Source organism: Heterodontus francisci, chromosome 4 (genome assembly GCF_036365525.1).
Source record: "Heterodontus francisci isolate sHetFra1 chromosome 4, sHetFra1.hap1, whole genome shotgun sequence".
Classification (NCBI taxonomy): Eukaryota; Metazoa; Chordata; class Chondrichthyes; order Heterodontiformes; family Heterodontidae; genus Heterodontus; species Heterodontus francisci.
In genome coordinates, this window is record NC_090374.1 from 20904888 (window position 1) to 20932353 (window position 27466).

Genomic DNA, 27466 nt, shown 5'->3' on the forward strand with positions numbered 1-27466 from the left:
GAGTTGGGCAGAGAAATGGCAGATGGAGTTCAATCAGGGCAAATGCGAGGTGATGCATTTTGGAAGATCCAATTCAAGAGTGAACTATACAGTAAATGGAAAAGTCCTGGGGAAAATTGATGTCCAGAGAGATTTGGGTGTTCAGGTCCACTGTTCCCTGAAGGTGGCAACGCAGGTAAATAGAGTGGTCAAGAAGGCATACGGCATGCTTTCCTTCATCGGACGGGGCATTGAGTACAAGAGTTGGCAGGTCATGTTACAGTTGTATAGGACTTTGGTTCGGCCACATTTGGAATACTGCGTACAGTTCTGGTCGCCACATTATCAAAAGGATGTGGATGCTTTGGAGAGGGTGCAGAGGAGGTTCACCAGGATGTTGCCTGGTATGGAGGGCGCTAGCTATGAAGAGAGGTTGAGCAGATTAGGATTATTTTCATTAGAAAGACGGAGGTTGAGGGGGGACCTGATTGAGGTGTACAAAATCATGAGAGGTATAGACAGGGTGGATAGCAAGAGGCTTTTTCCCAGAGTGGGGGTTTCAATTACTAGAGGACACGAGTTCAAAGTGAAAGGGGAAAAGTTTAGGGGGGATATGCGTGGAAAGTTCTTTACGCAGAGGGTGGTGGGCACCTGGAACGCATTGCCAGCGGAGGTGGTAGATGCGGGCACGATGGAGTCTTTTAAGATGTATCTAGACAGATACATGAATGGGCAGGAAGAAAAGAGATACAGAACCTTAGAAAATAGGCGACATGTTTAGAGAGAGGATCTGGATCGGCGCAGGCTTGGAGGGCCGAAGGGCCTGTTCCTGTGCTGTAATTATCTTTGTTCTTTATGTACACTCTTTAGAACTCTGCCATTTAGTCTATATTGCCTCTCCCTATCTCTTCTGTCAAAATGCATCACCTAACACTTTTCTGTATTCAATTCCATTGGCCACGTGTCTGCCCATTCCGCTGGTCTATCTCCTGTTGCAGGTGTTTTCTTTATATTCGTTAATGGGATGAGAGTGTCGCTGACAAGGCCTGCATTTATTGCCCATCCCTAACTGCCCTTGAGAAGGTGGTGGTGAGCTGCCTCTTGAACTGCTGCAGTCTGTGTGGGGTAGGTATCCAACAGTGCTGTTAGGAAGGGAGTTCCAGGATTTTGACCCAGCGACAGTGAAAGAACGGCAATATAGTTCCAAGTCAGGATGGTGTGTGACTTGGAGGGGAACGTGCAAGTGGTGGTGTTCCCATGCATCTACTGCCTTGTCCTTCTAGATGGAAGAGGTTGTGAGTTTGGAAGGTGCTGCCTGAGGAGCCTTGGTCAGTTGTTGCAGTGCATCTTGTAGATGGTACACACTGCTGCCACTGTGCATCGGGGGTGGAGGGAGTGAATGTTTGTAGATGGTGTGCCAATCAAGTGGGCTGTTTGTCCTGGAGGGTGTCGAGCTACTTGAGTGTTGTTGGAGCGTATTCCATCAAACTCCTGACTTGTGCCTTGTAGATGGTGGACAGGCTTTGGAGGGTCAGGAGGCGAGTGACTCGCCGCAGGAGTCCTAGCCTCTGACCTGCTCTTGTAGCCATGGTATATATATTGCTACTGAAGTCAGGTCAATGGTAACCCCCAGGATGTTGATAGTGGGAGATTCGGTGATCGTAATGCCATTGAATATCACAGGGAGATGGTTAGATTCTCTCTTGTTGGAGATGGTCATTGCCTGGCACTTGTGTGGCATGAATGTTACTTGCCACTTATCAGCCCAAGCCTGGATGTTGTCCACGTCTTGCTGTATTTCTACACGGACTGCTTCAGTATCTGAGGAGTCGCACGCAAATGGTGCTGAACATTGTGCAAACGTCAGCAAACATCCCCACTTCTGACCTTATGATTGAAGGAAGGTCATTGAAGCAGCTGAAGATGGTTGGGCCTAGGACACTACACTGAGGAACACTTGCAGTGATGTCCTTGAGCTCAGATGATCGACCTCCAACAACCACAACCATCCTCCGTTGACTCCAACCAACAGAGAGTTTTCCCCCGATTCCCATTGACTTCAGTTTTGCTCGGGCTCCATGATGCCATACTCGGTCAAATGCTGCCTTGATGTCAAGGGCAGTCACTCTCACATCACCTCTTGAGTTCAGCTCTTTTGTCCACGCTTGAACCATGGCTGTAATGAGGTCAGGAGCTGAGTGGCCCTGGCAGAACCCAAACTGAGCATCACTGAGCAGGTTATTGCTAAACAAGTGCCACACAATAGCACTGTCGATGACCCCTTCCATCACTTTACTGATGATTGAGAGCAGACTAATAGGGCGGTAATTGGCCGGATTGGACTTGTCCTGCTTTTTGTGTACAGGACATACCTGGGCAATTTTCCACATTGTCGGGCAGATGCCAGTGTTGTAGCTGTACTGAAACATCCTGGCTAGGGGCGCGGCAAGTTCAGAAGCACAGGTCTTCAGTACTATTGCCGGAATATTGTCAGGGCCCATAGCCTTTGCAGTATCCAGTGCATTCAGTCATTTCTTGATGTCATGCGGAGTGAATCGAATCGGCTGAACATTGGCATCTGTGATGGTGGGGACTTCAGGAGGAGGCCAATTTGGATCACCCACTCGGCACTTCTGGCTGAAGATTGTTGCAAATGCTTCAGCCTTGTCTTTCGCATTGATGTGCTGGGCTCCCCCATCATTGCGGATGGAGATATTTGTGGAGCCACCTCCTCCAGTTATTTGTTTAATTGTCCACCACCATTCATGACTGGATGTGGCAGGACTGCAGAGCTTAGATCTGATCCGTTGGTTATGGGATTGCTTAGCTCTGACTATTGCATGCTGCTTACGCAGTTTGGCATGCAAGTAATCCTGGGTTGTAGCTTCACCAGGTTGACACCTCATTTTGAGGTATGCCTGGTGCTGCTCCTGGCATGCCCTCCGGCAGTCTTCATTGAACCAGGGTTGGTCTCCTGGCTTGATGGTAATGGTAGAGTGGGGAATATGCTGGGCCATGAGGTTACAGATTGTGGTTGAGTACAAGTCTGCTGCTGCTGATGGCCCACAGCACCTCATGGATGCCCAGTTTTGCATTGCTAGATCTGTTCGAAATCTATCCCATTTAGCAAGGTGGTAGTGCCACACAACACGATGGAGTGTATCCTCAATGGGAAGACAGGACTTCATCTCCACAAGGACTGTGCTGTGGTCATTCCTATCAATACGGTCATGGACAGATGCATCTGCGGTAGGCAGACTGGTGAGGACGAGGTCAAGTATATTTTTCCCTCTTGTTAGTTTCCTCACCACCTGCTGCAGACCCAGTCAAGCAGCTATGTCCTTTAGGACTCGACCAGCTCGGTCAATAGTGGTGCTACCAAACCACTGTTGGTGATGGACATTGAAGTCCCCCACCCAGAGTACATTCTGCACCCTTGCCGTGCTCAGTGCTTCCTCCAAGTGGTGATCAACATGGAGGAGTACTGATTCATCAGCTGAGGGGGGGCAGTAGGTGGTAATCAGAAGGAGGTTTCTTTGCCATATCATATCATCCTCACTGTCTGCCACTCCTCCAGATTTTGAAATTTTCCTCTGTGTTCCAATATCCAAGTATATCTATCAAAAAAGCAATGGTCCTAGCACTAACCCTTGTGGCACACCACTGTCTCCCATCCTCCAGTCTGAAAAAAACAACCATTTATTACGACTTGCTCTTTTCAGTCCTTAACCATTTTTTTATCCAGTGGGACACTGACCATCCTAATCCATGAGCTCAATTTTGTTAACCAGCCTTTTATGTGGCACTTTGTCAAATGCATTGTTAAAATGCACATAGACGACATCCATTGCATTCCCTTCACTGTTCTTCAAAAAATTCAATTAATCAAGCCATGCTGGCTCTCCTTCGTTAACTCAAACCTCTCCAAGTACCTGCTGATTTTTTTCTGATTACTGTTTCTAAAACCTTACCCACCACTGATGTTCACTAACTGGCCTTTAGTTACCAGGAATGTCCTTACACCCTTTCTTGAATATGGGTGTCACATTTGTCACTGTCCAGTCCTCTGGCACTTCCTCCATATCCAGGGAAGATTGAAAGATTATGGCAAGCCCTTCCGTTATCTCCAACCCCACTTCCTTTAGCAACCTGGGATGCAAGTCATCTGGACCAGGCCTTTGTATAAATTTAAAGGTCACCTCAGCTTTCTCTTTTCTAGAGAAAAGAGCTCCAGCCTGTTCAGTCTTTCCTGAAAGTTGTAATCTCAGTTCTGGGATCAACCTTCTCAATCTTTTGTGCACCTTCTCCAGTGTGCTTTAGAACAGAAAAGGTTAAAGGGAGATTCAATAGTGGTATTCAAAATTATGAGGTGTTTTGATAAAGTAGAAATTGTTTTCACTGGCAGAAGAATTGGCAACCAAAGGGCACAGGTTGAAGATAATTGGCAACAGACTACAATTTGTGTTGTTAGCCATTTGGCCCATCATACCTGTGCCAGCTCTTTGAAAGAGCTATCTAATTAGTCCACTCCCTTGTTCTTTCCCCATAGCCCTGCAAATGCTTCCTTTTCCAATTCCCTTTTCAAAGTTATTATTGAATCTTCTTCCATCACCCTTTCAGGCAGTGAACTCCAGATCATAATAACTCGCTGCCTGAACAAAAAATTCTCTTCATCTCCCTTTTTTTTGAAGGCTGAACAAAATGGTGAAATATGTATAATTGGGTTAAGTGAGGGCTGAGTCTCTACTGAACAGAAATTAAACATGACATGAAACGGTATGGTTCGTTATCGGAGCTCATATAAACATGAAATGGTTGAATGCCAAATTACTCAGTCAGGTCTTCTGGATTGCTGATGGTCGCTGACAAAGCTAGAAAAGGACACCGGATTATCACCAAGAGATGTTCCCAGACTTCTGCACCAATTTCTCCACCCAAACAGTGAACCTGTAACACAAAGATAACAGGTCATTGTTTCACATCAGTTCTTCTCAGTTACTCAGTGAAGAGGGAATGGAAAGAACGATTAAAGGATAATTTTATCAGGTATTAAGGGATATGGAACCAAGGTAGGCAGATGGGGTTAAGATAGAGATCCACCATGAGCTGACTGAATGAAAGAATGGCTTTGAGGGGCTGAATGGCCTACTCTCATTTATTGACCTGTCTTAATTGTCCACAATACACTCAGTCACATCAGACATTCCATTTTGATGATTTTCACCACATTTCTTGCACTGGTTGGAAATATAACACCGTTCCTTCAGTATTGCTGTGGCAAAGGAGACATGGTGGTGCAGGGGTAATGTTGCTGGACTAGTAAACCAGAGGCCCAGGCTAATGTCCTGGAGACCCAGATTCAAATCTTGCCATGGCAGCTAGTGGGATTTAAATTCAATTAATTAATGAAAACCAGCTTTTCTTTTGGGATGTGGGTGTTGCCAACTCGGCCAGCATTTATTGCCCATCCCTAATTGTCCTTTAGAAGATGGTGGTGAGCTGCCTTCTTGAACCGCTGCTGTCCATGTGGGGTAGGTACACCCACAGTGCTGCTAGGAAGGGAGTTCCAGGATTTTGACCCAGCGACAGTGAAGGAACGGCGATATAGTTCCAAGGCAGGATGGTGTGTGACTTGGAGGGGAACTTGCAGGTGGTGGTGTTCCCATGCATCTGCTGCCCTTCAGGAAGGATATGAGAGTCCTTGAGAGGGTGGGGCAGATGAGATGTCCAGGGATGGAATATTTTAGATACACAGTCAGGTTGGAAAAGCTGGGTTTGTTCTCCTTAGATAAGTTAGACAAGGAAAAGCTGTTCCCATTAACTAATGGTACAAGGACTAGGGGACACAGATTGAAGGTTTTGGGCAAGAGATGCAGGGGGAATATGAGGAAGAACTTTTTAAGCAGCGAGTGTTAATGACCTGGAACTCACTGCCCACAAGGGTGGTGAAAGCAGAGATGATCACTGACTTCAAGAGGAAGTCGAATGGGCACCTGAGAGAAATAGACTTACAGGGCTATGGGAATTGAGCCAGGGAGTGGGACGACTGCATAGCTCCTTGGAGAGCCAGCATGGAGTTGGTGGGCTGAATGGCCTCCTTCTGTGCTGCATGATTCCATGATTCTATGATTCAGCTAGACAGAGTACATAGGATCAGACTCCTTCCATGTATCTAGGGTGAGTTGAAGTAAATAGAGTGGGAGGCAGCTCGTGTGGGCCCTAAACACCAGCATAGGGCTGAATGGCCTGTTTCAGGGCTGCAAATGCTGTGTATTTCCAGTAGTTGAGGCACCAAGAATGAGGGGCTATAATATATGATTAAATGTAAAATGATTTCAAAGAGAGGGCATGAGAAACCTATTTACACAGAGAATTATAAGGTTGTGAAATTTACTTGCAGGGTTCATGATAGAGGCAGAAACTGCACCAAGAGCAAAGATTAGATTGGAGAGGCGGTGGATGGACAAGATGTTGATGGCAAATGGGAATAGGGTGGGTAAATGGGATTAGAAATATTTGCGCTCAAGGAGGGTAAATACCAGTACAGACTGGTTGGCTGAATGGCTTGTTTGCATATTTTAATGGTTATGTATAACATGTACACATAACATTTTTTTTTCCAGCAGGGTTTCAGTTGGCTGGTTACCAGGAGCAGGAACCCTGCCCAATATGCTCCTCCCTAGTCAATGGACTTTAAGCCCGATTATTGCAAGCCTCAGCTGAGCTGAGCAAATGGCACACAGATTAGGAATCTTATACAGAATTATTATCACACACAGTAAAGCAAAGGCCAGAATGATACCAGAACTGGAGATTAAAACTATTAGGAAAGATTGAATAGGCTGGGGTTCTTCTCTCTAGAAAAGAGAAGGCTGAGGGGTAACTTGATAGAGGTCCTTAAGATGATTTTTTCTTCTCTTTCATCGGAACATAGCAAATAGGAGCAGGAGTAGGCCATCCAGTTAGATCATGGCTGATCATCTACCTCAACACCATTTTCCCACGCTATTCCCATACCCCCTTGATGCCATTAGTATCCAGATATCCATCGATTTCTGTCTTGAACATGTTCAATGATTAAGTTCCCAGTGCCCTCTGGGGTAGAGAATTCCAAAGAATCACCACCCTCTGAGTGAGGAAATTCCTCCCCATTTCAGTCTTAAATGGCTTACCCCTTATTCTGAGATTATCTCCCCTGGTTCTGGACCCACCAGCCAGGGGAAACATCCACCCTGTCACGCCCTGTAAGAATTTTGTAAGTTTCAGTGAGATGACCTCTCATTCTTTGAAACTCCACAGAATACAGGTGTCGCTGGCAAGGCCAGCTTTTGTTGCCCATCCCTAATTGCCCTTGAACTGAGTGGCTTGCTCAACCATTTCAGAGGGAGGTTAAGAGTCAACAACCACATTGCTGTGGGTCTGGAGTCACATGTTGGCCAGACCAGGAAAGGACGACAGATTTCCTTCCCAAAAGGACATGACTGAACCAGGTGGGTTTTACAACAATCGATTATAGTTTCATGGCACCATTACTGAGAGTACCTTTCAATTCCAGATTTTTTTTTATTAATTGAATCGAATCATGGGAAGTTGGTGGTGTAGTGCTAAAGTCACTAAACTAGTAATCCAGGGGCCCAGGCTAATACATGGGTTCAAATCGCACCATGGCAGTTGGTGAAATTTAAATTCCAATAATGAAAGGGTTTTGACAGGATAGACATCGAGAAATGTTTCCATTGTGGGTGAGACCAGAACTATGGGAGATAAACATACAATAGTCACAAAAATATCCAATAGGGAATTTACCCAGAATTTGGAACTCAGTAGTTGAGGTGAATAGTATAAATACATTTAAGAGGAAGCTAGATAAACATATGAGGGGGAAAGGAATAGAAGGTTATGCTGATGAGGGTTGGAGGAGGCTCATGTGGAGCGTTAACACTAGTTGGACCTGTTGGGCAACCAGCCTTTTTCTGTGCTGCAAATATTTGAAACCATGCAGCTTTCAAACTAGCTTCAAATGATCCATACAGCAGTTATTATTCTGCAACTTATTGAGCAATTTAGTTTCTCACCTCATCGAAAATCACATATTTCATCCTTTTTGTCCAATCTTGCAGATGAGGAGACAGTAGGAGAATTTCTAAACACTGCGGGACTGTAACAAGGACCTGTAGTCAAAGAATATATCATCAGAATTTCCGATAGAAAACAGAATTCACCATTGTTTACAACTAATCTTTCACCCTCCATTAACCTGTGCTCATCCATAACTCTGCTTCCCGTATTCCAACTCAGACCAAGTCCCATTGCATCACCCCATGCTAGCCAACCTACTCCAGGTCCCTGAGCACCTCCATTTTAAAATTCTAAGCCTCAAGTACAAATCCTTCCAGAGCCTCACCCCTCCCCATCACTGTAGCTTCCTCTAGTCCTTTGAACCTCCAAAAACTGTGCATTCCTCCAACACTGGCTTCTTGTGCATCCTCCACTTCCCTCACCCAATTACTGGCAGCTGTGCATTAAGTTGTCTAGGTCCTAAGCTTTGGAATTCTTTCCCTAAACCACTCCGCTCCTCTACCTCCCTCGCGTCCATAAGTAGTTTTAAAAGGGAGTTGTACAGGTACTTCAGGATGAGGAACTTACAGAGTTAAGGATAAAAAGCAGGGATTTGGGACTAAGCACAACTACTCTTTCTAAGAGCCCCAGCACAGAGTCAAGGGACCGAATGGCTTCTTTCCATGCAATAAGTCACTATGATTCTATGATCCTAAGATGCTCTTTAAAACTTATCTCTTTGACCAAGCCTTTGGTTACCAGTGCTAATGTCTCTGCCTTAGGCTCATTGTCAAAATTTGCCTGATGACACTGCAGTGCAGCACCTTGGGATGTTTTCTAGGTCAAAAGTGCTAAATATATATAAGTTCCTGGTGTTATCTCTATTTATTTTCTATTAATACTGTACTTTGCTGTTGTTAGATTTAATGCGACTTGACCAGACTTACAGCGGATCATCCTCACGAATTTGTTTTCCTCTTGTTACTATCAATGAGTCAGTTAAGATAAATGTTATGAATAAAGTAGCCTCGTGGTTAATGGAGTGGATTAGCAACCCAGAGATGCTGAGCTCATTCTCTCGGGATGGCACATTGAGAAATTGAATTTGTTTAAATCAGATTAAATTACCAAGATATCAGATTGCTATACAAACCCAATTGGAATATAACCAGTTACCCATACCCAGTCTAGGTCTGCATGTGACTCCAGTCCCACACTATATGGTTGATCCCCACCCCACCACAACACTGTCAGGGAAACTAGGATGGGCAGTGTGGCCCACCTCCCAAGAACAATTATTTCAAAAAGTAATTTAATTCAGAACATACTAATTATGATTTTTCTACCTTGAAGTTGTAAGTTGTAATCTGACAACTGTGGGTGCACCTACACCACATGGACTGCAGTGGTTCAAGAAGGCAGCTCACCACCACCTTCTCAAGGGCAATTAGGGATGGGCAATAAATGCTGGCTTGGCCAGCGACGGCCACATCCCATGAATGGAAAAATAAGGTATCTTATTGACCATTGTACCATGTAATAGCACCTGGAATGTACCTGACAATTTTCAACATGGTTCCGGTAGTCTCTTGTGAAGCATCCACACACCACCATCCCTTGTGGTAATGACTTGGTAAACCTTCCGTAGACAGTTGCCACCACCTGATTGACAAGGGCCTAACAAAAAGAGCAGATGATATAACTGTATTTAAGGGTAGAGATTCTGTGAAGAGCTATTTTAATCCAGCTGCTAAACCCACTCTCTTTTAATCCTGTGTAGAAAATGCACGGAGAAGCATGGATGCACACACATTGAGGGATAGATTGATGATGTTGGGTGATAGCTTCATACCCGTGATAGTGAGTTGGTAGCCCATTTTAAGAACATAATACATAATAAATAGGAACAGGAGTAGGTCATGCGACCCCTCAAGCCTGCTCCTCCATTCAATACAATCATGGCTGATCTTCTACCTCAACTTCTCCTTCCCACCCATTTTACAACTCTCGCATTGTTTCATTTCCATTGAAATCAAAGGGGAGGCAAGACGTCTTTCTTTGCATGGAGAATGGTTAGTATGTGGAATTCTCTACCACAAACCATTGTTGAAGGAGAGTCCTGAAATAAGAACAAAGAACAGTACAGCACAGGAACAGGCCATTTGGCCCTCCAAGCCTGCGCCGATCTTGATGCCTGCCTAAACCAAAACCTTCTGCACTTCCGGGTCCCATATCCCTCTATTCCCATCCTATTCGTGTATTTGTCAAGAAGTCTCTTAAACGTCGCTATCGTATCTGCTTCCACCACCTCCCCTGGCAGCAAGTTCCAGGCACTCACCACCCTCTGTGTAAAAAAACTTGCCTCGCACATCCCCTCTAAACTTTGTCCCTCTCACCTTAAACCTATGTCCCCTAGTAACTGACTCTTCCACCCTGGGAAAAAGCTTCTGACTATCCACTCTGTCCATGCTGCTCATAACTTTGTAAACCTCTATCATGTCGCCCCTCCACCTCCGTCGTTCCAGTGAAAACAATCCGACTTTTTCCAACCTCTCCGCATAGCTAATGCCCTCCAGACCAGGCAACATCCTGGTAAACCTCTTCTGTACCCTCTCCAAAGCCTCCACGTCCTTCTGGTAGTATGGCGACCAGAATTGCACGCAATATTCTAAGCGTGGCCTAACTAAGGTTCTGTACAGCTGCAACATGACTTGCCAATTTTTATACTCTATGCCCCGACCGATGAAGGCAAGCATGTCGTATACCTTCTTGACTACCTTATCCACCTGCGTTGCCACTTTCAGTGACCTGTGGACCTGTACGCCCAGATCTCTCTGCCTGTCAATTCTCCTAAGGGTTCTGCCATTTACTGTATACCTCCCATCTGCATTAGACCTTCCAAAATGCATTACCTCACATTTGTCCGGATTAAACTCCATCTGCCATTTCTCCGCCCAAGTCTCCAACCGATCTATATCCTGCTGTATCCTCTGACGATCCTTATCATTATCCGCAACTCCACCAACCTTTGTGTCGTCCGCAAACTTACTAATCAGACCAGCTACATTTTCCTCCAAATCATTTATATATACTACAAACAGCAAAGGTCCCAGCACTGATCCCTGCGGAACACCACTAGACACATCCCTCCATTCAGAAAAGCACCCATCCACTGCTACCCTCTGTCTTCTGTGACTGAGCCAGTTTTGTATCCATCTTGCCAGCTCACCTCTGATCCCGTGTGATTTCACCTTTTGCACCAGTCTGCCATGCGGGACCTTGTCAAAGGCTTTACTAAAGTCCATATAGACAACATCCACCACCCTTCCCTCATCAATCATCTTCGTCACTTCCTCAAAAAACTCAATCAAATTAGTAAGACACGACCTCCCCTTCACAAAACCATGCTGTCTCTCGCTAATAAGTTCGTTTGTTTCCAAATGGGAGTAAATCCTGTCCTGAAGAATCCTCTCTAATAGTTTCCCTACCACTGACGTAAGGCTCACCGGCCTATAATTTCCTGGATTATCCTTACCACCCTTCTTAAACAAAGGAACAACATTGGCTATTCTCCAGTCCTCTGGGACCTCACCTGTAGCCAATGAGGATGCAAAGATTTCTGTCAAGGCCCCAGCAATTTCTTCCCTTGCCTCTCTCAGTATTCTGGGGAAGATCCCATCAGGCCCTGGGGACTTATCTACCTTAATGCTTTGCAAGACACCCAACACCTCCTCCTTTTTGATAATGAGATGACTGAGACTATCTACACTCCCTTCCCTAGGCTCATCATCCACCAAGTCCTTCTCCTTGGTGAATACTGATGCAAAGTACTCATTTAGTACCTCGACCATTTCCTCTGGCTCCACGCATAGATTCCCATCTCTGTCCTTGAGTGGGCCAACCCTTTCCCTGGTTACCCTCTTGCTCTTTATATATGTATAAAAAGCCTTGGGATTTTCCTTAATGTTCTTGAAAGGATACCAGGTAGTTCCTTGAAAAAAAACACAATAAAGACTATGGAGAGTGAGCGGGAGGATGGGATTAGACTGGGTGGGTCATGTGGAAAAAGACCAGGGCAGACTTTGATGGCCCAAGTGATCTCTTTCTGTACTCTAACACGCTTCGGTTCTATATCTGAACCTTTGTCTGCAATTTAGAGTGCCAGCAGGTTGGTTTCTGAGCCCTGTATGGGTGGATGTAAAAGATCCCATGGCACTATTTTAAAAAAGAGCAAGGGAGATATCCCTGGTGTCCTGGTCAATATCTATCCCTCAAACAATATAATTAAAAGGCAGATTATCTGGTCATTATCATACTGATGTTTGTGGGAGCTTGCTGTGTGCAAAATTGGCTGCTGCATTTCCTGCATTATAACAGTGACTGCACTTCAAAAAGTACTTCATTGGCTGTAAAGCACTTTGAGTCATCCAAAGGTCATAAATAGCGCTATATAAATGTATAAATTCTTTCTTTATAACTCAACCGCTTTTCTGCAATTACTAAATGTTGTTCACTCACCTTGGTTGGTGCAACGTACACCACAACACCAGTGTCACTGGTCCTTAGCACTTTCTCCATACAGTAGTAGGACGCATAGGTTTTCCCCGATGAAGTTGGTGCAACAATCACTGCAGATTCATTATTATCTACTGCATCTAATAGCTCTCTCTGAAATACAATTTTAAAAATCGCAAAAATATTGCACCACTCTGGTATAAAACTCATGTTTGCAATCTTCACAGCCTCCAGTTTGGTTTCACAAGTACAGAAAGAGATTATCTATTAATACATGCTCAGTTTCCATTATGTCAGGTTATCATGGGGGAGGGAGAAGAGAGACATTATTAAGTGGGGGAGGGGGGTACATATTATGATTTTGAACAACTCTAACTGATCTCCACTTAACCTTCTCTGCTTTAAGCAGAACAATCCCAGTTTCTCCAGTCTCTCCATAAAACTGAAGTCTTCCATCGCTGGTACCAGTCTAGTAAATCTTTTCTGCACCCTCTCCAAGGCCTTGACATCCTTCCTAAAGTGTGGTGCCCAGAATTGGACAGAATGCTCTAGCTGAGACCAAACCAGTGCTTTATAAAGATTTAGCATAACTTCTGATGAGAGGTCATTGACCTGAAGTATTAACTCTCTCTCTCTCCATAGCAACTGCCTGACCTGCCAAGTGTTTTCCAGAATATTGCTTTCAGCTATATCAAAACACCAGTGCGAGAGTCCTGGTTAATGATTGTAAAGAGCTAGTAGCTATTTAACAGCTGGAACTGGTTGCCAGTTGGTTGATGTCAAGACCCTGAACTTACTTCAGAAGCAGTTAGATACAGTAACAAAAGATGAAAAGACTGGTACTCTGGAAGAGTGTGTGAAGAGCCACAACCCTCGGAGATATCTGCGCTCCACTAGTTATGGCCTCTTGAGTAACCTCCAATGTAATCGTTTGGCCCTTGGTGGCCATGCCTTCCATTTCCTCGGCCCTAAACTCTAGAATTCTCTCCCTACACCTCGCTGTCTCTCTATCTTATTTTCCCCTTTTAAGGCACTCCTTTATAACGCCCCTGTGAAGCAACTTGGGACATATTATTGCATTAAAGGCACTATACAAAGACAAGCTGTTGTTGAAATGAGACTCAGGTTCAGGAAGCTTTCACATCTCACAAAGAATGCCAACTCTTGGAGTAGACGACTGAGCAGGGCAGTGGAGGCACAAATGTAAGAACTAGTTGGGAAAAATGACAACTGGATGGTACTGGTTCCATCTGTTCAGCTCAGCTCCGCTGGGTCTAATGGCCTTGTCACCTGTTCAGCTCCCTGTGCTGTGCTGGACCTAGGAGCACTTACACCTCCATTAAAACAGTAGCAAGAGAAATGTCGCATAACGCGTTAAGCACCTTCCTGCTTACATCCAGGTTAAGGTCCACATAGTTTTCAAATTTTCAATCGGAATGCAATGACCCATAACATTCCTGTGTATTCCCCATTTCCCACTGAACACCGTACATTACCTGCCACGTATCCGGTATGAAATGTTGAACCCTAGGATCAGGATCATTCCTTTCATCCCGGAATAGATAAGGACCCATATATTTCAGCTGGAAATGGGCTGCTCCTAGACCAACTGGAAACTTGGGGTCTTTCATCTGTCCTGTTTTCACCCCGTGTTTCTGTGGTGAAATATGAAGCAGAGTTAATAAAAACCTTGATCGATAGCCAGAAAAAAATTATAATTTTATACCACAGATGCACAGGCTTCTTCATTTTTTTTAACTAAAATAACTTTGCACTATTTATACACCAGTTGATCCACCATGGTATTGGTCAGAAGCAAAACTATAAAAACTTTACGACTCTCTGTTGTCCCCTCTTGAATTGGCTCTATCATTTTTTAAATTTATTTTTAAATGGTCTTATTTTAGACATGGGCAATTTCAGTTACTGAGAAAAGAAAAACTGTAAATCAAAAGAAGTGTTTTACAGGAGTTCAGACCCAGTGTAACTGAGGACTATGAGCTAAAGTAAGTGGAAGAAGAGCAATGGTGAACACTTTCTGGCCATAATCAAGAAAGATTTGCATTTATGTAGCACCTTTCTCAACTTCAGGATGTCCCAAGGTATTTTATAGCCAATTAAAAACTTTAATACACAGCAAGGCCCCACAAATAACAATGAGGTAATGGTCAGATAATCTGTATTACTGATCTTGATAGAGAAATAAATATTAGCCAGGACATAGAAATAGTGCTGTGGGATCATTTACATCCACCTAAGAGAGCAGACATGACCTATTTTTTATCCATTCAGAGGATATAGGCATCACTGGCAAGGCCAGCATTTATTGGCCATCCCTAAATGCCCTTGAGAAGATGGTGGTGACTAAAGCTGAGTGGTTTTCTGTGGGTCTGGAGTCACATGTAGGCCAGACCAGGTAAGGACGACAGATTTCCTTCCCTGAAAGGCATTGGTGAACCAGATGGGTTTTTACAATAATCCAGAACTTCACGGTCACTATTACTCACTCTTTAATTTCAGTTTTGTTTGATAAACTGAATTTAAATTCCCCAGCTGCCTTGGTGGGATTTGAACTCATGGGCAGAATTTAATCTGGCCCATGGGAGCGGGTAGCGAGGCGGCAGGGTCGGGAGGCTGTAGAATCGGGACGGAAGACAGTGAGGTGACGTGCCCGTTGTCTTTCCGATTCCATCCAATTCAATCAGAGTGGGGAAGGCCGAGGATGGCCTTTCCATCCAGAGGTCAATTGAGGACCTTCAGAGGCCAATTAAGGGCCTCTTCTTGCTGCTACTATTTTACCAGCACCGGGAGGCCCTCCACCATGTGGGGGTACTGCCTCGTAAAATCTGGCATCATCCCTGCAGGCTCGGGGTGGGGGTCCCTCCAGATTGGGCACCCAGTGGCCCAGGGAGGGTGCCCCCAGCAGCAAGGCCCATCCCGCTGAAACACACCCCACCGTCGTCACCAACAACACCCCCCCCCCCTGCCGCAATCCCTTGCTGGAAACTGGCTGACTGTTGCTGGCAAACCTGACCCTACTTGCCTAGGTTCCGCGGCCTGTTCCATCTTGCTGGTCCCAGCAGTGGCCAGTGTTCCCAGTGGTGCTGCTGGGACTGAAGCTCCTGGAGATGGGCCCGCCACCGTTAAAGGGGCGAGAGCCCCAATGACAGGCAGTTAATTGCCTGATGGGCACAAAATCGGGTCAGGGCTCCTTGAAATAGCCGAGGTGGGTTTGCTCCTGGCTTTCCAGCCCATCGTCGGGGCCACCGGCATTGGCATTAAATTTAGCTCCATGTCTCTGGATCATTAGTCCAGGCCTCTGGATTACTTTCCAGTAACATAACCCAGGATGCTACCATACCCAGTCTTTAAAATCATGTAAGGTTTTCATAGAGCAGACACAGTGTGTTTCCACTTGTGGGGAAGAGCAAAACTAGAGCTGATCAATAGAAGATAGCATGAAATCAAACAGAGAATTCAGAAGAAACTTCCTTAACCAGATGTGGAATTCACTACTACAGGAAGTAGTTGAGGTGAATTGAATTGATGCCTTGAAGGGGAAGCTAGATAAGTATATGAGGAAGAAGAGAATGGAGGGTTATGCTGATAGCGTTAGATGGTGAAGAATGTGAGGAAGCTCGAGTGGCGCATAATCACCCTCATGGACTGGATGGGCTGAATGGCCTGTTTTTGTGCTGTATACATTGTGGAATTTATGTAATTCTGTGTAATAATTGGCAAAAGAATGAGTGAGACAGTTGAGATAATTTTTATGCAGAGTTGTTATGATCTGGAATGTGCCACCTGAAAAGTTGCTGGAAGCAGCTTCAGTCATAATTTTCAAAAGGGAATTTGATAAATACTTGGAATGGAAAAAAATAATTGCAGGGTTGTGGGGAAAGAGCAGGGGAGTGTGGGACTAATTCTATAGCTCTTTCAAAGAGCCAGCTCAGGCACAATAAGCCGAATGGCCTCCTTCTTTGTTAGATCATTCTATGATTTGACTGCAAGCATAATATACCTGGATCTTACCTGATCTGTGTCGATCATCTCCATAACTGAATCTCTTAGGTTCAGGAATCCCAGTTCTTTCAGGTAATGAGCCAACTCAGTTAGTAGTGTCGGGCTCAGCTGATCCTTGTGTCTGCCCAACACATTGTGAATTCTTCGCATCAAATGCACTGCAATTTGCACATCTCTTGAGCGTTCTGCTGCTCAGGAAATTGGAGGTAGAAATACATATGATCAGCTCAATGTGCATGAATTCATTTTTTCTGTAATGAATGATTTTTTGCACTCATCAAACTGAGTGAGTTCTATGCAGGTGAGTGGGGGTGTTCTGCTCACTGCAGGCGCCCAGTATCTGCTGGTATTGTCAGCCCTCCAGGATTGCTTTGCGTCTCCAGGCATTGAAGACTAAACTCCAGGACACCTGCTGTGAGCAACCCCGAGGAGAAAAATGATTAGGGCATTTAAAAAAACTGTGATTTTTTTAAAAACTTTTTTTTCGAACATCTTTTTTTTTTGGTTATAAAAATATCGGACACAGGAGACAAGGCTGTTGACTGACAGTCAAATATCAGCCAATCAGGCAATAAAGAGTCGAATCACTTTCTGCCTGGTGTGAGGAGGCGGTGAACAATGAAGATGGGCGTGTCGGCTGACCAATAGTGGGAGTGTAGGAGCAGGTTTGTTGGAGGCAGGAGGTCAAGTGTTGGATATGTCCAATCAGAGTTGGTAGGGTAACCTTAGTGTCAGATTTGATAATTTCCAGGCTAGGCATGTTGCAGCTTGGATCGAGAGTATAGGTCCTTCCACACTGCCCCAATATGTCTCATTTCCAAACTCAAAATAGCACTCACCCAGGGTGACATAAAATAAAGGGTACAATTCTAAAAGGAGGTGCAGGAGCAGAGAGACCTGGTGATATATGTGCATAAATCATTGAAGGTAGCAGAGCAGTTTGAGAAAGAACTTACCTTTCCTGGGCGGCACAGTGGCGCAGTGGTTAGCACCGTAGCCTCAGTTCAATTCTGGGTACTGCCTGTGCGGAGTTTGCAAGTTCTCCCTGTGACTGCGTGGGTTTTTGCCAGGTGCTCCGGTTTCCTCCCACAGCCAAAGACTTGCAGGTTGATAGGTAAATTGGCCATTGTAAATTGCCCCTAGTATAGGTAGGGGAATCGAGGGAAGGTGGGGATGTGGTAGGAATATGGGATTAATGTAGGCTTAGTATAAATGGGTGGCTGATGGTCAGCACAGACTCGGTGGGCCGAAGGGCCTGTTTCAGTGCTGTATCTCTAAATTAAATAAATAAATAAAAATAAAAATGGTTAATAAAGAATACGAGATTCTGAGCTTTATAAATAGGGGCATAGAGTACAAAAGCAAAGAAGTTCTGAAAAACCTGTATAAAACACTGGTTCCACCTCAACTGGAATATTGTGTCCAGTTCTGGGCACCGCACTTTAGGAAGGATGTGAAGTCATTAGACAGAGTGCAGAAAAGATTCAGAAGAATGGTTCCAGGGAAGAGGAACTTCAATTACATGGATAGGTTGGAGAAACTGAGGTTGTTCTCCTTGGAGAAGAGAAGATTAAGAGGAGATTTGAGAGAGGTATTCAAAATCATGAGGTAACTGGGCAGAGTAGATAGAGAGAAACTGTTCCCATTGGTGGAAGGGTGGAGAACCAGAGGACACCGATTTAAGGTGATTCGCAAAGGAAGCAATGGCGACATGAGGAGAAGCCTTTTTACGCAGCAAGTGGTTAGGATCTGGAATGCACTGCCTGAGAGTGTGGTGCTGGCACATATTTAATTAAGGTCTTCAAAAGAGAATTGGACAATTATCCAAAGAGAAATGATTTGCAGGGCTACAGGGAAAAGGCAGGGAAGTGGGGATAGCTGAATTGGTCTTGCAGACAGGACGGGCCGATTGGCCTCCTTCTATGCTGTAACCATTCTGGGATTCTATTGCATTACTCAGGAGGGGGTGCTGAGGATGGTCGCAGGATGGAAGGGGAAGTCAGTTTAGATTTGGTTTATCAAGCTGTTCAAGCTTTGTACCATCATCCAGATCCACAAGGTAAAGAGCGGACCTCAGTCTGGCTGGGTGAATTCCAGAAATCCGGCATCTGGCTGAAAAACCTGAGCGTTGGCACTCAAGCCATTGATCATGGACGCGCTGTTGGATCTCCGCAGGCCACCACCGCCATCGCTCGGAGCCAGCGGCACCGGGAGTTCCAGCTCCATCTTCTCCTGAGCCATCGGGCGGAGGCTCAGCCGCTCATACCGAGGCCGGAGCTCCCAAGCTCCTAGATACCCCTTCCCAGCTCCCCCCTCAAACCCCCCTCCCCTGCACCCCCTCCCCCTCACACCCCTTTCCCCTGCACCCCCTCCCCTACCCCCCCTGCAGGCCCCCTCGCACCGCCTTCCCGCCACCCGCTCCCCCCACACCCCTCCCCCTCGCACCCCCTCCCCCCCGCACCTCCTTCCCCCACCTCCTCCCACCGGCATCCATCTAGCCCTGAGCAGGGGCCCTAACAACCCCACTGCCTTGTGGGCATCTCGGGAGAGACCAAGGCTAAGGGAATAAACCGTCACAGAAAATCCGGAGCGGAACCCCGAAGGCGGTCATGTGTCACCTTTTGCATGTTTCCGGGAGTTCCTGCAGCCATACCGGTGCCAAACGTCATGCTCTACACTCCTTTGGACCCCACCAGGAAGGCCGAGAGGGGGGTTTTGACGCTTGGGCAACTCACAACCTCCATAGATTTCGCCCAGGCATGCGCCACGGAGAGGTCACTCCATAGTCGCCTCACAGCGACCAAAACAACACGGAAGGCAGCAGTTATGGGTTATAAGTCCAGCTCAATTGGCGTAGAGATTGTGCGCCACGGGTTGCCTTTGTCGGTGGGAGAGGTCATCGAATCTCACTGGACAGCTACCGCCCGCCTCAAACCAGGCAGCCCCTGGTCAGTAAGGTTTTGTCCCGCCACAGTCCACCTGCTTCAATGGGTGCTTGGAGCTCGGGGTCATTGCCCGACAAGTGGACTGTAACACTGCACCAAACAGCACAACAAAAAAAGGAAAGACAGTACCAGCCCTTCGTTTTGCAAGCTGGAACGTCAGAACTATGTGTCCTGGCCAGTCGGAAGACCTTACACAAATCAACGATTCTCGGAAGACCGCCATCATTAACAATGAGCTCAGTGACTCAATGTGGACATTGCAACACTTCAGGAGACATGCCTCCCTGCAAGCAGATCTCTAAGAGAGCAAAGAGCAAGACTACACCTTCTTCTAGAAGGGTAGGGATCCTGAAGAACCAAGACAGCATGGCGCGGGCTTCGCCATCAGAAACTCCTTGCTCAGCATGATAGAGCCACCTTCAAATGGCTCGGAACGCATACTGTCCATCCGACTGCTCACTGCCTCTGGTCCAGTACACCTACTCAGCATCTACGCTCCAACAGTCTGCTCCCCACATAAAGTTAAAGACCAGTTCTACGAGGAACTCCATAATATCATTAGTAGCATTCCCAATACCGAACATTTGTTCCTGCTGGGGGACTTTAACGCCAGTGTTGGGGCCGACCATGACTCATGGCCCTCCTGCCTTGGGTGCTATGGCATTGGAAGGATGAATGAGAATGGACAGAGACTGCTGGAGTTGTGTACCTATCACAACCTCTGCATCACCAACTCGTTCTTTCATACTAAACCCTGTCACCAAGTTTCTTGGAGGCACCCAAGATCACGTCGTTGGCACCAGCTGGACCTCATTGTCACAAGGTGAGCCTCTATAAACAGCGTTCAAATCACACGCAGCTTCCACAGTGCGGACTGTGACACCGACCACTCCCTGGTGTGCAGCAAGGTTAGACTCAAACCAAAGAAGCTGCATCACTCCAAGCAGAAGGGCCGCCCGCACATCAACACGAGTAGAATTTCTCACCCACAGCTGTAACATAAGTTTCTAAATTCACTTGAAAAAGCCCTTCAAAACACTCCTACAGGGGATTCAGAGACCAAGTGGGCCCACGTCAGAGACGCCATCTATGACTCAGCAATGACCACCTATGGCAAACGTGTGAAGCAGAACGCAGATTGGTTTCAATCTCACTTTGGTGAGCTGGAACCTGTCATAGCCGCTAAGCACATTGCACTGCTGAACAAATATAAAGCCCCCAGCAAGTTAACATCCGTAGCACTTAAAGCCGCCAGAAGCACTGCACAAAGAACAGCCAGGCGCTGTGCAAATGACTACTGGCAACACTTATGCAGTCGTATTCAGCTGGCCTCCGACACCGGAAACATCAGAGGAATGTATGATGGCATTAAGAGAGCTTTTGAGCCAACCATCAAGAAGATCGCCCCCCTCAAATCTAAATCAGGGGACATAATCACTGACCAACACAAGCAAATGGACCGCTGGGTGGAACACTACCTAGAACTGTACTCCAGGGAGAATGTTGTCACTGAGACCGCCCTCAGTGCAGTCCAGTCTCTGCCAGTCATGGATGAGTTGGACAGACAGCCAACAAAATCGGAACTCAGTGATGCCATTGATTCTCTAGCCAGTGGAAAAACCCCTGGGAAGGATGGTATTTCCCCTGAAATAGTCAAGAGTGCCAAGCCTGTTATACTTTCAACACTCTACCTGTCCTGGGATGAGGGAGCAGTACCACAGGACATGCGCAATGCCAATATCATCACACTCTATAAGAACAAGGGTGACCGCGGTGACTGCAACAGCTACTGTGGAATCTCCCTGCTCAGCATAGTGGGGAAAGTCTTCGTTTGAGTCGCTTTAAACAGGCTCCAGAAGCTGGCTGAGCATGTCTACCCTGAGGCACAGTGTGGCTTTCGGGTAGAGAGATCCACCATTGACATGCTGTTCTCCCTTCGCCAGCTACAGGAGAAATGCCAAGAACAACAGATGCCCCTCTACGTTGCTTTCATTGATCTCACCAAAGCCATTTACCTCGTCTGCATACGTGATCTCTTCAGACTACTAGCAAAGATCGAATGTCCACGAAAGCTACTAAGTATCATCACCTCATTCCATGACAATATGAAAGGCACAATTCAACATAGTGGCTCCTCATCAGACCCCTTTCCTATCCTGAGTGGCGTGAAACAGGGTTGTGTTCTCGCACCTACACTGTTTGGGATCTTCTTCTCACTGCTGCTCTCACTTGCGTTCAAGTTTTCAGAAGAAGAAATTTTCCTCCACACAAGATCAGGTGGCAGGCTGTTCAACCTTGCCCATCTAAGAGCGAAGACCAAAGTACAGAAAGTCCTCATCAGGGAACTCCTCTCTGCTGACGATGCTGCTTTAACATCTCACACCGAAGAGTGCCTGCAGAGACTCATCGACAGGATTGCGGCTGCCTGCAATGAATTTGGCCTAACCATCAGCCTCAGGAAAACGAACATCATGGGACAGAACGTCAGAAATGCTCCATCCATCAATATTGGCGACCATGCTCTGGAAGTGGTTCAAGAGTTCACCTACCTAGGCTCAACTATCACCAGTAACCTGTCTCTCGATGCAGAAATCAACAAGCTCATGGGAAAGGCTTCCACTGCTATGTCCAGACTGGGCAAGATAGTGTGGGAAAATGGCGCACTGACACGGAACACAAAAGTCCGAGTGTATCAAGCCTGTGTCCTCAGTACCTTGCTCTATGGCAGCGGGGCCTAGACAACTTATGTCAGCCAAGAGCGACGTCTCAATTCATTCCATCTTCGCTGTCTTCGGAGAATCATTGGCATCAGGTGGCAGGACCATATCTCCAACACAGAAGTCCTCGAGGCGGCCAACTACCCCAACATATAAACCCAACTGAGCCAGTGGTGCTTGAGATGGCTTGGCCATGTGAGCCACATGGAAGATGGCAGGATCCCCAAGGACACATTGTACAGCGAGCTCGACACTGGTATCAGACCCACCGGCCGTCCTTGTCTCCGCTTTAAAGACGTCTGCAAATGTGACATGAAGTCCTGTGACATTGATCACAAGTCGGGGGAGTCAATCGCCAATGATCGCCAGAGCTGGCGGGCAGCCATAAAGGCGGGGCTAAAGTGTGGCGAGTCGAAGAGACTTCGCAGTTGGCAGGTAAAAAGACAGAAGCGCAAGGAGAGAGCCAACTGTGTAACAGCCCTGACAACCAATTTTATCTGCAGTGACTGTGGAAGAGTCTGTCACTCTAGAATTGGCCTTAATAGCCACTCCAAACGCGGCTTCACAAACCACTGACCACCTCCAGGCGCTTACCCATTGTCTCTCGAGTTCAGCTTAGGCCTTTCTAAGTGAGATTGGCAATTTCTCACCAATTAGTTATTGGTTATTATGAGCAGTTTTAAACCCACTAAATGAAGGCAACAAGAACTTGCATTTCGATAGCGCCTTTCACAAGCTCAGGATGTCCCAAAGTGCTTTTCAGCCACTTTTGAAGTGTAGTCACTGTTGTAGGAACCACGGCAGCCAATTTGTATACAGGAAGGCTCCAGAAACAGCAATGAGATAATCGCCAGATAATGTGTTTCAGGGAACATGGTTGAGGGATAAATATTGGCCAGGATACTGACAGAACTCCTCTGTCCTTCTCAAAATAGCGCTGCGGGATTTTTTTACATCCAGCTAAGAAAGCAGACGGGCCTTGGTTTAACACCTCACCCAAAAGATGTCAAGATGCAGCACTCCCTCAGTTCAGTGTTGGGAGTGTCAGCATGGATTAAATGCCAATATATAGTTTGCTATTTTCAAAGTGCACTTGTTCGATTGAGGAGCATTTTTCTACCTTTTCCATTTCTTTTTCGATCCCTCGTACTACTTTTCTGCATAATCCGTCATTTTGTCCTGGTTCATTTGCATTCGTAGCTCCCTTGATTGCACATTGCCGATTTTCTTTGCTTCATCATCGGCAGTTGTGCCTTTAGATGCCTCAGCTGTCGAATTCCCTCTTTAAATCTCTCTGCCCCTCTATGTCTCTTTCTTAATTTCCTTCCTCCTTAAAACTTAATTCTTTGACCAAGCTTTTGGTCACCTAATCTAATATCCCCTTACGGAGCTTGGTGTTAAATTTTTGCCTGATAGCACTGCTGTGAAATTCCCTGGATCATTTTACTACATTAAAGGCATTATATAAATGTAGTTGTTGTTGTATTATCAGATCTGGCTGGAAAAGAAAACCATAGCTGTATATCTAAAGTGAAGGTGTTGTTCCTACCTTTAGATCTGCAGTGATCAATCCAGGCTTTATGGCAATATTTAATTGCTTCCATCTCAGCGATAACTTTCACATGATCATTGCTATAATTCTGCAGAAACTTCTCCAGAATTTTGATTCCTTTGTCGATGTCTTGGCTCATTTCTTTTCTAACTGATTCTTGCAATGAGCTCCATACTTCCTTTGCTTTTCTCTCCTCTTCCTCCTTTTTCTTTCTCTCCTGTGCTTCAATGATGAGTTCCGCTCTCTTCTGTTTTTAGGAAGATAGGAACGGGAGTAGGTCATTCAGCCCCTCAGGCCTGTCCCGCCATTCAGTGAGATCATGGCTGATCCGCGGCCTAACTCCATATACCTGCCTTTGGCCCATGTCCCTTAATATCTTTGCTCAACAAAAATCTATCTATCTCAGATTTAAAATTAACAACTGTTCTCGCTTCAACTGCTGTTTGTGGGAGAGAGTTCCAAACCTCTACCACCCTTTGCGTGAAGAAGTGCTTCCTAACATCTCTCCTGAACCGTCTGGTCCTAAATTTTAGACTATGCCCCCTAGTTTTAGAATCTCCAACCAGTGGAAATAGTTTGTCTTTATCTAGCCTGTCTTTTCCTGTTAATATCTTGAAGACTTCAATCAGATCACCCCTTAAATTTCCAAATTCTAGCGAAAACAGGCCTAATTTGTGTAATCGCTTTTCGTAACTTAACCCCTGTAGTCCAGGTATCATTCTTGTAAACCTACGTTGCACTCCCTCCAAGGCCAATATATCCTTCCTAAGGTGTGGTGCCCAGAACTGCTCACAGTACTCCAAGTGGGGTCTAACCAGGGTTTTGTACAGCTGCAGCGTAACCTCTGTGTCTTTATACTCCAATCCTCTGGATATTCCATTAGCCTTTTTGATTATTTTCTGCACTTGCTCCTGGCATTTTAAAGATTTATGCACCTGAACCCCCAAGGCCCTTTGGACATCCACTGTACTTAACCTCTTCCCATTTAGAAAGTACCCTGCTATATCCTTTTTTGGTCCAAAATGGATAATCTCACACTTGCCCACATTGAAATCCATCTGCTACAGTTTTGCCCACTCACCTAGTCTGTCAATATCTCTTTGCAATTTTATGCTATCATCTAGACTGTCTACAATGCCGCCTAACTTTGTATCATCAGCAAATTTGGATATATGACTTACTATGCCATCATCCATGTCATTAATGAATAATGTGAATAATTGAGGCCCCAACACAGATCCTTGCGGGACAACACTAGTTGCATCCTGCCAATTGGAGTACTTACCCATTATCCCCACTCTCTGTCGTCTACCACTCAACCAACTTTCTAACCATGTCAATAATTTGCCCTCAACTCCATGGGCTTCTACCTTTGTTAACAGTCTCTTATGTGGGACTTCATGAAATGCCTTCTGGAAGTCCATATGATTAACATCTATAGACATTCCCCTGTCCACTACCTTAGTCACCTCTTCAAAATATTCAATGAGATTTGTCAGGCATGACCTTCCCGTCATGAATCCATGCTAGCTGTCCCTGATTAATTGAAATTTTTCCAGGTGTTCAGTCACCCTGCCCTTGATTATAGACTCCAGCAACTTGCCCACCACAGATGTCAGGCTAACTGGTCTGTAATTTCCTTGGTTCCCCCTTTCACCCTTCTTAAAAAGTGGAGTGACATGTGCAACTTTCCAATCCAGTGGCACCACTCCTGAATCTAGGGAATCTGAAAGACTATAGTTAGGGCATCTACAATGTGCTCCCCTACTTCCTTTAACACCCTCGGATGGAAACTGTCAGATCCTGGGGATTTCTGTTTAGTTCCATTAATTACCTTGTTACTGATGTTTTACTTATGTTAGTTGTATTAAGTCCCTGTCCCCTATTGGCTATTAATTTTTTCGGGACTTCCAGCAAGTTATCCTCCTTTTCAACTGTAAATACTGAGCCAAAGTAATTGTTCAACATGTCTGCCATTTCCCCATTATCAATGACAATATCTCCAGTTTCAGCTTTTAGTGGGCCTACATTGCTCTTGACCACCCGTTTTCCCTTTATGTAACTATAAAATTTCTTCTTATTGATTTTGATGTCCCTTGCAAGTTTCCTTTCATAATCTCTTTTAGTCGCTCTTATAAGCTGCTTTGTGATCCTTTGCTGGTCTTTGTATCGATCCCATTCGGCCAGATCTGTGCTGCGTTTTGCATTTTTGTAAGCCCTTTCTTTTTGTTTTATGCTATCCTTAATCTCTTTAGTTATCCATGGCTGTTTTTTCTGTGAAGTAGAACTTTTTCCTCTCAGGTGTATATACTCGCTCTGTATTTCATTAAATGTTTCTTTAAATATTCTCCACTGTTCTTCAGTCGTTTGACCCATTAACAGATCTACCCAGTTTACTGTGGACAGTCTCTGTCTCATCCCGGTAAAGTCAGCCTTACCCAAGTCTAAAGTTCTAGTAGCTGATTTGTGCTTTTCACTTTCAAACGCTACCTTGAATTCGATCATGTTATGATCACTATTTGATAAATGTTCACGCACAGTTAGGCTACTAATTAAATTTGGCTCATTACTCATAACTAAATCTAATGTTGCCTGTCCCCTTGTTACATCTGGAACATATTGCTGTCGGAAACTATCCCGGACACATTCCAGAAATTCACTACCTTCTGACAGGTGCTAGTCTGCCTCTCCCAATCTATGTGTAAGTTAAAATCCCCCATTAATACTACTCTGCCTTTGTTACACACTTGCTTAATTTGTGCATTTATACAATCTAACACCTCAGAATTGCTACTAGGGGTCTATACACAATACCTATTACAGTTTTAGATCCTTTTCTGTTCCTCAATTCCACCCATAAGGTCTCCACTGGATGCTTTCCCCTCATTATATCCTCCCTCATCAATGAGATGATATTATTTCTAATCAGTAAGGCTACTCCACCCACTCTGCCATTTTCCCTGTCCTTCCTGTAAACTTTATAACCAGGTATATTTAGTTCCCAGTCCCGACCATCCTGCAGCCACGTCTCCACAATGGCCACCACATCATAATTTTCCATTTGAATTTGTGCTTGCAGTTCATCTAGTTTGTTTCTTACACTCCGTGCATTTGTATATAGAACTCTTATTTGGGCTATACCCCCTAACCTGTCCCTCAGCACTGATGCTTTATTTGCCTGTTTATTATTTCTCTCTTCTGGTTTAACCAGTATACTTCTTGCAGTTTGGTTACAATCAGCCTCACCACTAACCTGCACTCCTACCTTCTCCTTTAACTTCCTGTTTTTCCATGCAACTGAACCCTCCCCCCGACTATTTAGTTTAAAGCCCCATCTACAGCCCTAGTTATGCGATTCGCCAGGACTCTGGTCCCAGCATGATTCAGGTGGAGCCCGTCCCATCGGAACAGTTCCCTCCTTCCCCAGTACTGGTGCCAGTGTCCCACGAATTCGAACAAATTTCTCCCACACCAATCTTTGAGCCACGCATTTACCTCTTTAATCTTATTGATCCTTTGTCAATTTGCCCGTGGCTCAGGTACTAATCCGGAGATTATTACCTTTTTGGTTCTGCTTTTTAATTTAGCCCCTAGCTGCTCATATTCCCTCAGTAGAATCTCTAACCTCGTTCTACCTATATCGTTGGTACCTACGTGGACCACGACAACTGGATCTT

General features: G+C 45.5%; 1 protein-coding gene across 4 annotated transcripts in view; it reads right to left on the reverse strand.

Annotated features, from left to right (window-relative positions):
- LOC137368934 (probable ATP-dependent RNA helicase DDX60) overlaps nucleotides 1–27466 on the reverse strand; it is a 141319-nt gene that overhangs the window by 59361 nt on the left and 54492 nt on the right. For all 4 annotated transcript variants that reach the window (XM_068029259.1, XM_068029260.1, XM_068029258.1 and 1 more), the window contains 7 exons: nucleotides 23787–24036; nucleotides 16585–16763; nucleotides 14049–14207; nucleotides 12556–12705; nucleotides 9595–9714; nucleotides 8055–8150; nucleotides 4811–4926 (listed from right to left, as the gene is read on the reverse strand). In XM_068029259.1, coding sequence (XP_067885360.1) covers nucleotides 4811–4926; nucleotides 8055–8150; nucleotides 9595–9714; nucleotides 12556–12705; nucleotides 14049–14207; nucleotides 16585–16763; nucleotides 23787–24036 — 1070 coding nt within the window. The remainder of the gene's footprint in view (nucleotides 1–4810; nucleotides 4927–8054; nucleotides 8151–9594; nucleotides 9715–12555; nucleotides 12706–14048; nucleotides 14208–16584; nucleotides 16764–23786; nucleotides 24037–27466) is intronic.